Source organism: Desmodus rotundus, chromosome 5, assembly GCF_022682495.2.
Source record: "Desmodus rotundus isolate HL8 chromosome 5, HLdesRot8A.1, whole genome shotgun sequence".
Lineage (NCBI taxonomy): Eukaryota > Metazoa > Chordata > Mammalia > Chiroptera > Phyllostomidae > Desmodus > Desmodus rotundus.
In genome coordinates this window covers 5,849,065-5,865,904 of record NC_071391.1, presented here as the reverse complement: position 1 = coordinate 5,865,904, position 16,840 = coordinate 5,849,065, and the positions used below count along the sequence as shown (strand labels likewise).

Below are 16,840 nucleotides of genomic sequence, written 5' to 3'. Positions count from 1 at the left end.
GCCAGATCCCAGACCTGGGGCCCACTCTGACCTTGGAAAGACCCCCAGGCTGACCCCACCAAGGCCACTAGAGGAGCTAGAGAATGGGAACTGCTGAGTCAGGGCCGTGGATGTGAAATCCCCTCTCTGACCCCAGAGCCCACTGTCCCACCTAGCCCCCATGGCTCCTCTTCCTACAGCTGACACAGACACACACACACACACGGATTTATCCAGCTAGGCACGAGAGCACAGACGGACAGACAGGTGCAGACATAGTCATAGACCATGTCTCAAACCCTTGTAGGTGAGAAGGGGTGGAGGTAGGGCAGGGCCAGGAAAGAATGTAAGAGTGAGCTCCTGTCCCCACCCCCAGCTCCCTGAGCCACCTTTGCCCATCAAGGGCAAGAAAGGTCACCTGACAGCTGCTATACGTCCCTGCCCCTCCCCCCAGCTCCAAGGATGTCTCCCTCCAAGGCCCAAGGTTCAGACTACCTGATGCAGTTGGGACCCACCACTTCAAAACACCCTGCCCAATGGGCCCTCAGCCAATGTGGCCCTTCTCCAGTCACACACGGTGGAGGGGAAATGAAGCAAATACAGGGTGTGTGTTCGTGCACACACAATGTGAAGCTCATATACCATATTCACACGTGCAACCATGAAAAGACAGTCCCACATCACCTTCGCGGGCGGGGAGGCCCTGGGCACATTTATGCACACACACCACACTGCCAAGAAGCCCGGCTGGGGCTGGGGGCGGTGGGGAGGGTAGCTGACCAGGCTGCAGGGATGGAGGCAGCACGGGAGGCGGGCAGCGCAGGGAGCTAGCTGCTCTTCACAACACAATCGCCGTCTGTTGTTATAGCAACTCAGCCCCCAAATCGTGAAACGGATATTACAGCCTGGAGAGGGGGAAGGGCGGGAGGGGGCTGAGGATGGAAGGAGGGGCAAAGTAGGGGACCCAATGGAGGACAAGTCTGGGGGGTCCAACACAGGGCTGAAAATCAGCAGGGTGGGAGGAGACCCAAATGAGGAACAGGCCAGGAGGAGTGGGGTGTCAGAGGGGGAGATGGGCATTGGGTCAGGGACCCTGAGAGAGGGGGCTGAGGCCACTTCCTGGTCCACAGATATTGTGCTTTGCAGGTAGGAGTCAGGGTGCTCAGGCCTCCACCCAAATAGCCACTGTAGGACATGCCCCAGCTTGGGGGACTTGGGAGCTCCCACTCCCAGGGCTGCTATCTGGAGTCTCCAGACCCCAGGGGTAGCCTGGCCCAGCTTCAAAATCTTTAGAAGATACCCATTCATCCTCCTAACCTAGACCAGCCTTAGAAGTGGCCTTAGCCTTCCTCAGGTAGCAGTGACCCCTGGAAAAAAACCTCTGTGCTGCAAACTCAGGAGGGAGGAGCTGGGTTGGGAGAGGCCACAGGACGCTGAGAGCAGGATCAATATGCATTTCCTCTGGAAGTCACTGTCCTTCCGGCTGGCAGCAGCACCAGGCCAGGAGGCTGCAAGCCCAAGGAGTACAGCCCCCACCCCCAGGCAGGAAAGCTGCCCAGGCCCCTACCTCCCTCCCCCCACAGCCCACACGCTGGGCTGCCCTCTCCCTCCCATGATTCTCTGCAGTGAGCTCCCCATTGCTGGAAGTATTCAAGCAGGAGCTGAAAGGCCACCTGTCAAGCAAGGGAATTTCAACTGTGGGCTGAAGGCTATGGTTATGCAAGACCCCTGGGCCTGGCAATGCTGCGTGCAAAGAGTTGGTAGTTTCAAGTTGTTGGCCCCCAAGATTCTAAACTCTCAGGATTTCAGACGCTCTCCAAGACGCTTAAATTCCAAGGTTTTCTGGCCCCAAGATTCTATCCCCCAGGATTCCAGTCACCCCCGGGTTCCAGACACGTGAAATCCCAGGTCTTCCAAGATTTCTCTGACCACAAATCTCTAGACTCTAACATTCTCGTCCCTGCGAACGGACATTACTGCCCCCTGCCCCCCCTGCTCCCCTCCAGAATTCTAGGCTCTGACGGTCTGGGTTCATGACACGGGCCTTTTTATTCCTGGAAAATACAAATATTCACAAGAGTCTGTACAACCTTAGGGACACCAGGCCTGCCCTGCCCTCAGCCGCATGCCACCCCATGCCCCGCCCCCCAGCCCCGGCCTGCTGCCCTGGCCCCCAGGCTCCCTGCTGTGGTCCAGGTCTTTTCTCCAAGGCAGGCAGGAGTACTTGATCCAGTCACAGCTGGGAAGAGAAAAACAGAGGTGGTGAGGAAGATCTTCCCCCAAAAAGTAGGAGTCTGCCTGGCCCAGGCCATTTGGACAGAGCGCCCCTTTCCCTGGCTCCCCCTCGCCCAGCCCCCAGCAGGGAGGCTCTGGCACAGGCTGTGAAGGCTCACCGTCTTTACAAGTGGATGTCAAATACTCCGTCCTCCAGCGTCTGGACCTCCTCCTCCCGGATCTCTGCGGGGGGCGGGGCGGGGTTACAGGATCAACTCCTAGGTCCCGGTGCCTTCAGCGGCCCTTCCCCCATTCGCAGGAGGCACGCAGCCCCATCCCGGAAGCAGACCCATCCACCAAAAATCAATTCATTGAATGACCAAACTGCCCAATTTTTGAGGCTTTTTCTAGGTTTTCGTTTTGCCGCAGCTTTTTCGCAGCCACAGATTTGTCAGTGCAGTTTGCATAAATGTCAATTTACTGCATGTTTCTCATTGTAGACCCCAGCGCTTCTGGAAGGCTCGATGCAAATGGCTTTATCTTTTCTATTTTTGAGGACTTATGCCAGTCCGAAAGGTTGTGGTCAAGTGCCTTAGACCCCAGGTTAACATAGTTGTTTCGACTGCTCTCAGCAAAATAGTTTGAGGAATCATCATTCAGCAAAGTGACCTAAAACCATCAGAGACCCCAAAAGAGCTGCCAGGAGGAGATGTTCAGGGTAAGGGACTCAGAATTCTCAGAATGGCCTCCAGAGAAGCCAAAAAGGAAAATGCAGGTAAACAGCTCCCATAACTTCCTCCCCGGTCCATTGTCAATCTCCCTAACAAAATATGAGTGCGGCCGCAATGCCGAAGCATCTTTCATTTTTACTCTTCTTCATATATTAAAGTCTTTCTCCTCAGCCTCAGTGGGTCAAGGGTTCCCTGGCCACCTTACGGGACCCTTACCAGTCCAACCCTCTTCATCGCCCCACCAAAATAAGAGAAGTATTGTACAAACCCTGAAATGGTTTCCATCCGGGGTAAATTAAGACTTTGTCACAATGGCCCTGCCTCCCTTCCTCCACAGGCCGATACAGGATGAAACTCCTCCTTACCTGGAGGCCGGGAGCCTCGCCTGCGAGGCAGGGAGAAGCTGAAGGCGCGGTGGTGAGTGTGTGTGGGGGAGGGGGAGGGCGCAGACCCCTCCAGACTCACACTCTGGGCCCGGCGCCGGCACTCCACCGACAGGCGGTCCTTGCACTGTTTGTGGCAGGTCACACCACAGGCTGGGGGAGGCAGATGGGGAGCCCAGCCAGGGCCATTGGTCAGAACACCCTCCGTCCCATTCTCCAGGCCTGTACCTCTCCCCAGGTTCCTTCGCTCCTGAGCAGCTGCCCCACCAAAACAAGTCTCCTTCCAAAGTGCTCTTTTCATCCTACTTGCCATTCTATGTCCTCTCCAAAGTTCTCTGTTCCTGGGAGGCTGCCTCGCCAAAATAAAGACCTTTCACATATAATCATCATGCCCCTCTGGCTCCAAGGTACTTCACTCCTTTGCAACATCCCACCAAAATATAAGAATCCCCTCCCCCCGATAATAACTCTTCCAAAAAAACTCAGCCCAGGAACCCTGCCATTCCATCTCACCTCGGCATTTGAGGCCCTGTTTGTAGATGCCCAGGATCTGAAATAGAGGAGGGGTCCGTGCTGGCGGGAGGGATTTAAAGGTGATGGCTCTACTTCCTCCTTCTCAAGGGCAGAGGCTGGGACTGACCCTCTCTGGGGCCTTAGGGGTGAGGTTTAGGTGCAGGACAGCCAGAGGAGAGGCAGGTGAAATTAATGAGGCTGAGAGCTGGGACAGCTCTGGCAGAGGCGTGACAAGAAGGGAGAACAGGGCGGGGCGTGGGTGGGTGGGACCAGGGCAGGAGGGGGTGGCTTGGGCGGGGGCTCACCAGGGCCTTGCAGAGGCGGCAGGCAACGGGGCGCAGGGAGTTGCTCTCATGGAAGTTGTGGACGAAGCCCATGCGGCCGCCCAGCACGGAGCTGGAGCGTAGGAAGTAGGAGATCATCTCCTCCCTGCTGATGCAGCCATCCCTGTCGGCGGAGCGGGCGCACCTCAGTTTGAGCACTCCCCAGGAACATCCACCACCCACCTAACCCATCCCACTGGGAAGAACCCCAGAACCCCTACCGAGTGAAAGGTCCTCACCAAACGCCTGCTACAGACCCCTGGTGCAGGGAAGAGAAAGAACGCTAGGCCGGGAGTCCGGCAGACGCAGTGGCTGCTGCTAAGCTAGGTGTGTGGTCGGTCTTGGGCAAGTCACTTCTCCTGGGTTTCCTCCGCAGAAAAGTGGGGGTTAGGATTCCTGCCCTGCCCACTTCACAGAGTGGGGGTGTGAACACAAGGGGCTGTGCGCTCCCCCTGGGATTAGCGGCCTCTGTGTCCCAAACTGAGCTCTGAAAAACTGCACTTCAGAGCCACGCCAATGGAAGAGATCTCTGCTGAGTTCGGGGGCGGGGAGCTCTTGCGTAATCCTGCCGAGAGACGCCTGTACTCAGCGTTTCCCACCTTCCCCAGGGCTTCCCACGGAACCCTTTTCTCACCTACTCCCGCATTTTAGGGAAAGTGTGAGCATGTGCGCTGGAGAGAGACAGACCTCAGTTCAAATTCCGGCTCCATTACTTCCTGGCTGTGTGACCTTGAGCTGGCTAACCTCTCTGTGCCTCAGATTCCTCTTCTATAAACGAGGATAATACTAGTTCCTACACCTGGGGGGTGGGGGGGTCGTGAGGATTCACTGAGCTAGTGCACGTGAAGCATTTACGACAGAGTCTGTGTGGTTGGTTAGTAGGTGCTGGGCTCCCCAGGCTATTTCCATCAAGGCAGGCCGGTCCCTGTTACAAACTCCCACCCATCGCATCGGGGGCTCCGCGAAGTGATGCAGGCCGCGGGGCCTTGGGACAACTGGCCAGTTAGAAAAACACATAAGCCTGGATTCCAACCTCCTTCTGTGCATGAAAACTGAATTCCCACTGAGTTGAGAACACTAAGTAAAAATTAACATTATCAAAGTATCTGAAAAGGTGTAAGAGAATAATGTTGTAATCTTGAGGGCGTGAGAGCCTTTCCACACATAACACAAATCCAACAAATCAAAGGAAAAGACTGAATATTGAGCACACAAAATTTAAAATTTTTTTATATGGGAAAAGACAACATAAATGACAGACTGGGAGAAAATATTTGCAAACACATTCAACAACAAAGGGTTAATATCCATTAACAGAGATTCTGAAAATCAATGAGAAAAAGACCAACAAACCCAGTGGAATACAGACAAAGACTATGAACAGGCAATTAACAGAAGAAAGATAAGTGGCCAATAAACATTTGAAAAGATACCCTACTCCACCTAGGATTAAAGAAATGTGAATTTAATCAAGACACCATTTGTCAATTAGACTGGCAAAATTGTAAAGCTTGTTATAGATTTCACCGTTGGCAAGGAAGTTGGGAAATGGGCACTGGTTTGCTGCTGATGGGGTGCAAGCTGGCACAACCTTGCCTGAGGTCACTTTGGCAGTCTCTCTCCTAATTTAGAATGTGCATATCTTTTGATTCAATTATCCCACTTCTAGGAATTTCTCCTACAGAAACGGTGGCCTGAGTACATCGCTACAAAGCTGTTCACAGCAGCCTGGCGTATATTAATAGCGAAAACTGGGCACAGTCTACACACCCATCAGCAGGAGAATGGAGAGGCAGTGAGGCCCAGTGCATCGTGGAGTACTCTGAAGCTGTTCTAAAGAATGAGGTAGCTCTACATGAATTGGCACGGAGAGATGTCCATGGCAAAGGTTTAAGTGGAAAACAAAAGCCAAAAAAAACCCCAAGGCGTGCAGTTCTGTCACGACACGGACTAAAAACTGAAAACCCTATTGCTACAAATACCCAGGTGCTGGTTAAAATATATCAAAAAGTGCTGGTGAGTTTGCAAGAAAGAAATGGAAACGCCCAAGTTCCAGAAACAAAGAGGGGGTGCTTCAGACTGAGGCAGTGAGTTGGGGCGGGATGCTGCAGCTGCCTCAGGAGGGGTTGCTGGTCTCCCACCTGGTGAGCCAGGTGCTGGGATTTGATACCCAGCCAGGAGCCAGGCACACCAAGGCCTGGGGCTTGCAGGTGGTGGGAAGGGAAGGGAAGGCTGAGACTCCTGCATGAAGCTGGGACCTCGAAGGTCTCCGAGGGCTGCATCCTCACTGGGAGGGTGGCCTGGGAAAAAATCCACCCACCCACCCAGGGAGATAACATGGAACTCTGCCTCCACTCGGAGGGAAGAAACAAAGCCACCACGAGCAGAGCTAAATTTATACCATCATTCTGTTCGTCCACGACACAGACACAGGCAAACAAAATCTATGTCAATTTGCATGTGCGTGGGGGGAAAAAAAAAGACTGGAAGGATACACACACTGCCAAACCAGGAACACGGCTAACGGCGTTCCTAAGAGGTTATGTTAATATAGTCACAGGTAGGAAAGGAGCAAGGGAGCTTTCCACTTCTTACTTTACACACTTTGTTTGCTACAAATCTGCTTTACTACCTAATTTTTTTAACCATGGATTTTTGCAAAATGGAAACAAACCCTGAATTTTTTAAAATATGGATTGACATTAAAAAATAACTCAACCTGAGACGGACTGTACATTTTGATTGGAATTTTGTCTGCGCAGCAAAGCAGGGATATGAACATGGTTGCAGTGGGCACATTTAACCAACCTCAGACAACCAGTTATTTACCCAAATGGTCAGCTTGTGAATTGTTGATAAGCAAGTGGATGCTGCTAATTACAGGCCTTTCTCATCTATTCATTGAAACAGGCTACCCAGGAGTTCAACTGGCCCACACTTTTTGCCAGCTATGAACTCCACAAATAAAATGGTGTTTGTGTAGCAACAGTCCCCAGGCCACAGTCTTTGTAAGATGCAGGGGGAAGCCCCACCTGTCCCAATGAGTGAGGGAGCCCTGTGCCTCTGTAGCCAGCAGCCGGCCTCCCCACATTGGCAGCTTTCTCGGGCCAGATCATCTGGTCCAGTGGCCTGACCTCCACAGGAGGAAACTGAAGCCCAAGGGGGAAGTGAGCTTGCCTTCCCTCTCCCCCAGCTCCCAGCCCTCCTCACTGGTTCTGGTCGAGGTCCCCAAAGGCGCTGAGGTAAGGGAAGTTCCCACGGATGATCTGGAACTCTTCCTGTGAGATGTGGCCATCCCCGTCGACGTCAAAGTTCCGGAACACAGACTGAGGGGCACACAGGGCAGAAGAATAAAAGGGCCATCAGCTTCATCGTGCCCACGTTCTCAGCCTGTGTCTCAGATGTGGGCAGCTATCCATCCCCCCACCACCTCCCTTTCCCATGCCCCCATGCCTGCTGAAGGCTGAGTGCTGGCCCTTGAACTTGGCACTGGTGATATAGTTCCTGGGCTGATGACCTGGCAGAACCAGCCTTGACTGACTACTGTGATCCTGTCCCCCCCACCCCTCAGGCTTCAGAGCCGGCCACCACAGGGCCTCACCTCCACCATTTTCTCGATGTGTTCCACAAAGAGTGCCTGATCCAGCTTGGGTTTGGCAGCCGAAGTCCATTCCTCCAGCACGGGGGCCCGAGGAGGTGGGGTGCAGCTTGTGGGGCTGGTTGGCTGTGGGAGTGGTCAGGCCTGAGCGAGGGCCAGGGGTGAGGGAGCCCAGGGCCCAGGGGAGCAGAGAGGAGAAACCCCGAGGATAAGGGAGCCTGAACACGAAGCAGGAAGAGGGAGGCAGTGGCTAAGTTTGAGGCTCAGTTCGAGCCCTCCCTAGGACCACCCACCCCCCACCTAACCCCACCCCACTGGGAAAACCCCTACCAGGCACAAACTCTCACAACCTGGGCTTCCCAGGAGGGGCAGCGGTGGGAGAGGAAGAGCATGGGCAGGGTGGAGGAGAGTGTCCTCGCTCACCGAGGACTTGGAGCGCGGCTCCCGCTGCAAGGACAGCTGGTAGAGCTCATCTTCCGTCTGGTACTGATCCAGAGACACCTGCAACACAGGTCTGATCATACCCCCGGCCCTTGCTGACTTCAGGAGCCCACTGCCCAGAGCCTAGGGTCACAGGTCCATCTAGAAATCGCAACTCAGCCGTGAGCCCAGTCCAGAGCAAGACTCAGGACAGAGGCCAGCTTAGAACACACCCCAGCAACCGCGTTCCAGCCTAGCATACAGACCAGAGCCCACGCTTGCCCTGAAACCTTCAGCACAATGCGCACGGCCAAGATCTCAGCCCAGAATCCAGGTCAGACCCCAGCCGAGAGCTCTGAAATCCACCCCCAGCCTAGACCCCAATCCAGCACCCAGAATCCAGCTAGACTTCAACCCTGATCCCAGTCCAGAGCCTAAGAAAAGCTAAGAATTCACTCCAAACCCAAAACCTAAGCCCCAGTCCAATGTCTAGAACTGGTCCAGATCTAGACTAGAGCCCCCTTCTACCCTACACCTCAAAACTGAGTCTACGGTCAAGCCCAGAACCTCAGAGCTCAGGACCATGATTAGAAACCACCACACCCAGAATCCAGAGCTTGGCCCTAAACCTTAAACATGACCCAGTGCTAGGGACTCAACCCAGAGACCATACACCAGCCTCAGCCCACAGTCCTGTCTGGAGCCTGGAACCCATCTCAGAGTTCACTCCAAACCCTGGAGCCCAGGCTGGCTCTTAGTCCCTTGACCAGAACTGAGAACCCAGGGCCAAGCCTGCAGCCACATGCACACCCAGGACCCAGGGTGGTTGCCAGCCCTGGCGCCTGGCCCCTCACCGTGAGCAGGCTCAGCAGGTCAGGGTTAGCCTGCACTGGTGGCCGAAGGCTGGTCACCATGGCCAGCTCCTCCAAGATGCTGAAGAGCTGCTTCATCTTGGCCCCATTAAGTCGACTCCGGGCAGGATCGAGCCAGTCAGGCAGTGCCAGCTGCAGGGCCACCAGGTCCTTGAGGTGCACACCCAGGATGGGAAAGCGGAAGCCCACACAGGCTGCCAGCCGCCGCCGGTAGTTGCTGTAGTTGCCGGTGGCCGTCACTAGGTCGGTCAGATGTTCCCAGAGCTGGGGGGCAAAGGGTAGAAGGTCACACACATACCCACATCTCTGGCTTAACCATCGTCCCCACTCAGCCCTAGAAATGTGGGAGAGGATGAGGTTCAGAGTCAGGGAGGGGTAAAAGTCAAAATCCTCCCTCACTGTCCCCCAACACTGGCTCCCTTAGCCCCTGAGGGTCAGAGTTCATAAGTCATGAGTTCCGGGAACACCTACTGCCCAATACCACAGCTCCACACCAGGCGTGGCCACAGATTACCAACATTTAACAGGAGAAGAAATGGAGGCTCCGGGAGGTAGTAGAGTAGATTCGTAAACTGGAGTGGACTTACAGTAAAATATTATGTGGTAATGGAAGTGAGTGAGCGACTGCTCCCCGTAACAGAATGTGAGAATGAAAGGAAATATAAAGTAATATAAACAACGTAATTCCATTCACAGAAAGTTCAAAAACTGGCGACAAAAGCCCAGTCTGGGGATACATGCATAGGTTGGTAAAGCAAGTCCGTCATCGCTCGTGAAGTGAGGACATTGGCTCCCTCTGATGGGGAGGGAGCTACGCCCTAAGGTGCTGGGAGCTTCGGGGACTGTGTCAACATTCTATTTCTTGGCCCGTGTGGTGGTCACACAGGCATCTTCTTTACCGTCTTTCTTTAAACTGTACATGTGTAGTATGTACTTTTCTATATGTACGTCACCCAATATCTTAAAACAAAATGAAAGAGGAAAACAAAGCCTTGGAATCAGACAGACGTGTGAGCCCCCACTCTGCCTCTTTCATTGTTTAACCTGGAAAAGGATTTAACCCCTCCGAGCCTCAGTTTCCCCATCTGTCAAATAAGGGCAGCAGTGCCCAGCGGTGCTCGCTTGCTGCCGAGTTCCCAGGGAAGCTAGGCCTGGGGAGCCTGGCCCCAGGGCTCGACAAGGCTGCACCCGACCCCCCAGTCCCAGGCACCTTGACGGTCTCAGGGCTAACGTGGCTGTGGGTCTCCTTGAGGCGAGAGATGGAGCTGTGGCTCAGGCCCCCCACCACCGCCATCAGCGTGTTGAAGTTCTGCAGCTGCAGCAGTTTCTGGGGGACACAGCGGAGGGAGGCAGGAGTCACTAACCGAACCCAGAATTGGGCCCAGCGTTTCTGGAGTGGAGGCAGAGGGATCACGGAAAAGAAGGACTCGGCCAGACTGGCATTTGGGGAGGTGGAGAGGGGACAGGAGAGGGACAGGCACCTCTGCCACATGGACGAAGTGCGTGATGACCAGGGCCCGCTGTGGGGCTGTGGGCTTGCTGAGAATCATGAGCTGCACCCACTGCGAGACACTATTGAAAAGGGAGATGAATCGCTCCAGGACGGGGTTGTCCACAGTGCAGCCGTGGGTCACGAAACTGTGGTAGTCCTGGAACTGGGGGGTGGAAGGGGGGCAGCCTCAGTGCCCTGTGGGCCTCTCCCCTTAGCCATGACCTCTCCTTGCCCTCCACATGCCCTCTGGTGGTTACACAGAAAACAGCCACCCACCTCCCTGTGACCCCACCTACCCCAGGGTCGCTGTCCCTTCTGGGACCCTAGCCCCAGCCTGCACCCCACCCTTGACCCCAGGCCCTCGGGCCACACCAGGATCTTGCTGAAGGAGCGATACTCCAGGTAGGTGAGATGCTCCGCCAGCTCCATGGGCTCCAGGTGGTCGAACAACAGAGACATCTTGCGTTTTTTCTGTCCCACAGGGTTCCGCTGAGTCACCTGCCGCTTCCACTTGTAGGTCGGGCTGGGGGACGGGGCAAGGGCAGTGAGCCCTTTGCGGGAGGTGCCCCGCACTCATGCAAACAGCCACTCCAGCTGACTGGGGACGTCCACAGTGCCCCCAGTCCCCGAACTCCTGCAGTCTCCCCCCATCACGCACCCCACACACACGCATGGAAGACGCACTCGGTGCCAAGGCGCTGTGCTAGACGCGGGGGGTACAGAGATGAACGAGACGTGGTTCCTGCCCCCAAGGAGCTCACAGGCTACGGAGGGAGACAGACACAGAAACAGTCACGAAACAGCGTGGCGCGTGTGCAGGTCTTTGCACGCAGTGCCACGGGGGAGCAGAGCAGGGAACAGTCTGCCCTGAGAGCACCTGGACCCTCCGAGCCCGTAGACACTCCACATAGAGCCGAGGGTGGTAACACAGAGAGGCAAGGGGACAACATGAGCAGAGTATCATGATGGGAAAGGACATGGGTCTGGAGAATGGTGAGTGGACTCACAGGACTACAGGATGAGGTGCGTGGGATGGGCGCTGGGCTGTGGAAGATGAGAGGCAGGAGGCCACGAGTGGCCTTAATCTCTAGCCGAGACATTTTGAAGGCGACAGAGAACCACGGAAGGTTTTTAAGCAAGAGAGTGACGTGACCCTCACTCATTCAATTCAACAAACATTTATTAAGCGCAGACAGCGTAGGATGCCGAATGCCCTCCCTGCCCCAGAGCTCCCCCCACGCACACGCTCTCGATGTCAATGAGGCTGCTGTGCCTGCGGTTCCCTTCTTGGTCCAGAAGAGCTTTCAGTTCCTTGATCTGCTCAGCGAGCTCAGGGTTCAAGTCAAACTCGGCTGGGAATGCTGAGATCCAGTACCTGAAGGGGAGTGGGAGTCACCCAAGACAGCCCTTCCCCCCAAACCCCTGGTATTGCAGTTCCCCATAAAGAGGGAAAGGGCCTCAAATCATGGTTCCCCCTTTCCTAGCTCTGTCCTTCCCCACCCCCACCGGGCAGTACCAGCAAGGGGCAGGCCCGTGGCATCACTCCAAGGGTGGACAGAGCCTGGGACAAACCCACACAACTAACTCCTTCAGGCCAGAGAGTAACCTGAGAGAAGGAGGCAGAAGAAGGGGAGACAGCACCCCAGCAGGAAGACTCACCGGACCAGATGGCATGTTTTCACCTGCAGCGAATTGGAGTTGTCCTTCCGGGATTGTTGGTAGGTGAAAGAGAGTTAAGGAAAACCAGGATGCAGCCTAAATCTAGAAAGGGAGGCAGGGGATGGGGCCTGGTTCTAAGAGAATTGCTGGAGATGGGGTCTGGGGGTGGGGGGCGCCCAGGCAGAAGCTCTGGAAAGAGACTGAAAGGCGGATGAGGGGTGAGCTTTAGGAGGGCAGGTGAGAGGAAAGGGGGCTAGGTTCTGGGGGCAACTGCGAGCAGGGCCTGGTTTCTGGGAGAGGCAAGAGGGAGACCAAACTGGTAGTATGGAAGGGTCCTAGACTGTGGGGAGGGAGAAGGCAAGACCCAGGTTGGGGAGACAGTCGGGGGCGGGGCCTAGGCCCTAGAGGGAGGCTGGGCCAAGCCTGAACTCTGGGGTGCAGGAGGGGCCCAGCTCTAAAAGTGAAGCCCACTCCTGGGCTCGCTTGGGGACTGGACTGCAGGGCCCTTGGCAAGGCCCGCGAAGGATATATGTGGAGCAGCTTTGCCGCCAGCTCGGAAGAAGGGATGTACCATGGGTGCATCATGAGGAACATGCGCACCAGCTGCGGGTCCCGCACCTTCCCAGAGTCATCTGACTCCGAAGGGTCGAAGAGAAGCAGGTTGACTCTCCGGCCAGCAGCCATGGTCCCTAAACCCTAGCCCTCAGCCTCACAGGTATCTATCTGCATCACCGCCCCCCGCCCTTGCCCATCGACTTTCCCAGGATTCCAAAACCAGGAGGCAGGTTAGAAAGAAGAGGCAGGTTAGTGCGAAGGGTGGGAGAGATACAGGCAGGATCCGAGGAACTGGAGGAGGGGAGCGTCTGAGCCGGGCCCATCCTCGGGAGGGGAACCAGCTGGAGCGGAAGGAGCCTGGGTTCCCCAGAGTCAAGAATCCAGAGGTCATTTCCTGAGTGCCTGGGGGAAGGGGCACCCCTTCACCAGATAAGCCGCCCCGCATCAGCCGGAAACAGCTCTCGGGCCGGAGATAGAGAGTTCCTCCGGATTCCCGGGGGGGAACAGATTATGCCCCCCGCATGTCAGAGTCTGGGGACCCCGTCCTGCCTTCATTGTCGGCATACTAGGGAAGTGAAACATGTTATCTTCCCGAAGCATGGGGACCTCTCTACGATGAAGAGCTGGCTTTTGTCAAAGAGGATGCAAAATGCGGAGCTGAGTGGGTCCGGACCCGGAGCCGGCCCTGGGAAGCGGGGGCCCAGGTTCGGGCCCCAGCTGGGCTCAGGCTCGGTGTATGCTCGCGTGCCACTCACCGAAGGCTTCGATGCAACCGCGAAGCAGCTCCTCCACCGTGCAGCCCTTGTCCAGGTCTACGGTGCCCGCCATGGCCGCCGGCGTGGGTAGGCTGGATCAAGCTGCGCTCCCGGAGCCTCCCACGGGTCTGGGACCGGACCCCTGTCCCGAGAGAGGTAGAGTGGGAGTCTGCGGAGGCGCTGGCCGCGGGGAGCCGCTAGTGGGCAGGAATAGGGCGGGGGCGGGCACGCCCCCTGCTGGGCAGGGGCGGAGTCGTCAGCAGTGGCCACTCCCGGGGTTAAACGGTCTGGCCCGGGATGGTGCAACCCACCAGTTGGGAAACGGGCTAGCCGAGAGACTTCCGGCCCACCCTCGGAGTCACCAGAGGGCCGAGGGACTCTCTGGGGATGAGGATGACCCTGGACTCCGGGGGCTTGTTGATGCCCCTGCCTCCGTAGGTCCTCTTCTCCTCACGCCCTCTCCCGAGAGGCACCTGCAGCTACCGCAGCTCGGCTCTACGCCCCTCTCGCTTCCCTCCCTCCACAGCCTCCCTTCCCCCGCAGGGTTATTTTGGGAACCCAGAGCCTGAGGGGACCTCGGAGGAATTTCTCTCTGGGATGGGAGGAGGGAGGAACCCAGGCGTCCTGCCCCCTTCGCCCCCTCCCGGGTTCCGGGGAAGGGGAGGCGGGGCTGAAGCGGCCCCCAGGGGCTTGCCCTTAGGGAGAAGGGCTGGAATGGAGAGGAACATTCTTAGGGCGGGGGTGGTGGTGGGGGGAGCCCGCAGCAGCCCGGAGGCGTCAGCTGGAAGCCTGAGCCTGGGAAATGCGTGCTCCCTAGCCACCTCCTCCATGAAGGCCCCAGGGATCCCCGCTCAGCCTTTATGCAAGCCACCCTCCTCTCCAGCTCAGGCTCCTGACCCAGGCTTTCATACTGCACAGTCGACCTGCGAGCACATACCCTGGCTGGCCACACACAGAGTAGGGTGCCCAGAAGGGGGCGCCATAGACAGGGGGCTGGAGAGTGCCTGTATGACTCCACCAGCAACTCCAGTAGGCACCCATGCAGGGACACTCATTCCATACCCGAGACCAGGGACCCACATTGGGGTGCAAGACGCCCTGGCTGGCTCACACACACCCAGGCCTAGGCGTTCGCCTCTCATCCTCTGTGTCACACACACAATGGCACCCACACCCTGCGCACAGCTAGAACCCTCAGGCAAAATATCTAGCTTTCTACCTCAGAATGCAAACCCATTCATGGGGCCGCTGTCGGACCTTCTGCTCACTCCAGCCAGGCCAGCCTGGAGTTCCTCAGCCATGGCTGCGCTGACATCTGCACACGTGTGCACACATGCCAGACAGTGCACCTACACGCATGTACACTCTCCCACATATGCACACACTCCTGTGGGCGCGCACACACGCCCATTCCACCACCACCCCTTCATCTGCGGTCTAGGGCCGGCCCTTGGGCCAAACACCTTAACACCCTTCACCGCCCTCCTCCCGCCACTGGCACGGAAAAGGTAGCCTGCCTCGGGCTGCGGAGCGGGGAGCCAGGGCTCCTCCACGGAGTTCTTTAGCGGACTTTTTCCTAGGAGCCACCCAGGGCCATCCCCTCCTGACTCTGCCGCTTCCTTGCTGTTTGACCTTGAGAGTCACTTGGCCTCTCGGAGCCTTGATTTTCTCACATGTCAAATGGGGGTTCCGTGCGGGGGCAAGTCCATTGAGACGTAGCTGGAAAGGGCCGAGGGCACCGCGATGCCGCCCCCTCCCGCGGGTTATCCAGGGAGCCTCAGCTCTCTCTGCAGTTCCCTCCTTCCCCAGACCCCTGCCGCAGACTCCCCACCCAACAATCCACTCGCTGCCCCAGGGGGCCTCTAGGGACCCAGCCCTCCTCCTCGCTTTGTCGCACCCGCGCACGCTCCACTCACTCTTGGGACCTGCGGCAAGGAGTCCGCGCCCGGCCCAGGAGGCGCCACCTCCGTGCGCTCCTGCCCGCTGGCCTTGCTGCGGTTGCGGCTCCCACCCGCTCTCCTCTTCGCGGCCCGCTCCCCGCTGCCCCGCCCCCGCGCTACCGCCCCCTTCCCTCCCCGCCCCTGCGCCCCTGCGCGGGGCTCTGCACCGCTGCTGCGCCTCCCCCACCAGGGCTCCCTCTCGCCCCGCACACACGGCGGTCCCTGCGGCAGCTTAACCCCTCCCCTGCCGTGCAGCCCAGAGGCCAGAAATGCGCGGGGGAGGGGGGGCTGCGCCACTGGCTGCGCTACGGGTGGGCGAGCGGAGGTCAGGCCGCTCGGGACGTGGAAGGCCCTATCCCCCCACCCCAGATGCCCCTATGCCCCCCGCCCTGCCTGGTGTTGGGCAGAGGAAGCCGGGAGGGGCAGGAAGCGGACTGCGGTGGGGAAGGGGCGCCCCGCCCAGCCCCCCGGCCCGGGTTCCTGTTTTCGAAACACACCGTTCCCACGGGGCTACCCCGACCCAGGGCCAGACGTCTTCCTGCAGGCAGCGTGGGGCACAGGCCTGGTGGCGATCTGGGGCGTGGGGCACCGGGTCCCTGTGACAGTTCGGCAGAGAGGCTAGCGCAAGATGGGAGCGTTTTGGAGAGAGGGTCCTGTGGGAAGGGAGGAATGAAAACGCCGCTACCTGGAGACGAGACCTCGACGCCTGGGGGTGGTGTGGGGGGAGCTCCAGCTCACACAGGCGGGACTGGGGCCCCGGAAGCCTGGCTCCCACGGTGCCAGATGGAAAGGGGCAGATGCAAGCTGCGGGTGGGTTCTCCACAGGTCGGAGGCTGGAGGCCTGGATGCCTCTGGCAGAAAGGAACTTGGGAGGGGCAGCCACAGGCAGTTGGGGTCCCCACAAGCCAGGCCTAGGGGAGCTAGTAACCGTTTCCGGACTTTGGGTTCAAACACACTCACTATGAAACCACCCGCCCCAAACGTGCCCCACAAGACTTGCCACTCCCTGACTCGGTGCCGGGGAGTCAAGACCTCCCCCACACTTGAATCTACACAATACGAAGCCTAGTAACAGGCCTTTTCTGGTCCTCAGTTTCCCCAAAATGAGGTGGGGGCAACTTTGGCCTAGCCTAGACAGTCTGTGAACGTCCCCCACTCCAACACTCCCCTGACTTTTTGTTGAAGCAGAGCCACCTGCTTAGAGACCCTTAAAACGCCGCAGTGGGGCGGGGCTGAGGGCGGAGTTAAGAAGGCGCCAACCTTCCACAGGCCCCTCCCCCTCCCTGATTCCTCTCCAGACACTGTGAATCTTCAGTAGTCCCAGAATCCAAGTCCCGGCTTCCAGCCTTTCTGGGCCCCACCCTAGCGGACGCCCCACCCTCAGCCAGCCTGGCAGGCTGCTGACC

At 57.5% G+C, this 16,840-nt stretch overlaps 1 protein-coding gene across 5 annotated transcripts; it reads right to left on the bottom strand.

The window, feature by feature from the left end:
- Positions 1 to 2,007: 2,007 nt before the first annotated feature.
- RASGRP2 (RAS guanyl releasing protein 2) lies at positions 2,008 to 16,386 on the bottom strand. Of its 5 annotated transcripts, none has more exons than XM_053925537.2 (17): positions 16,120 to 16,386; positions 13,495 to 13,636; positions 12,714 to 12,816; positions 12,185 to 12,247; positions 11,769 to 11,900; positions 10,898 to 11,048; positions 10,515 to 10,688; positions 10,244 to 10,360; positions 9,016 to 9,297; positions 8,165 to 8,242; positions 7,745 to 7,867; positions 7,354 to 7,469; positions 4,126 to 4,267; positions 3,821 to 3,857; positions 3,290 to 3,460; positions 2,373 to 2,436; positions 2,008 to 2,218 (listed from the first exon to the last, which is right to left on the bottom strand). In XM_053925537.2, the coding sequence occupies exons 2-16, from the start codon at positions 13,565 to 13,567 to the stop codon at positions 2,378 to 2,380; spliced, it is 1,821 nt and encodes a 606-aa protein (XP_053781512.1). In that variant the 5' UTR covers positions 13,568 to 13,636; positions 16,120 to 16,386; the 3' UTR covers positions 2,008 to 2,218; positions 2,373 to 2,377. The 5 variants fall into 5 exon arrangements, with proteins under 5 accessions (XP_053781512.1, XP_053781513.1, XP_071077494.1 ...); XM_053925538.1 differs by lacking the exon at positions 16,120 to 16,386 and adding an exon at positions 15,411 to 15,548; XM_071221393.1 differs by lacking the exon at positions 16,120 to 16,386 and adding an exon at positions 15,168 to 15,325.
- Positions 16,387 to 16,840: the final 454 nt, after the last annotated feature.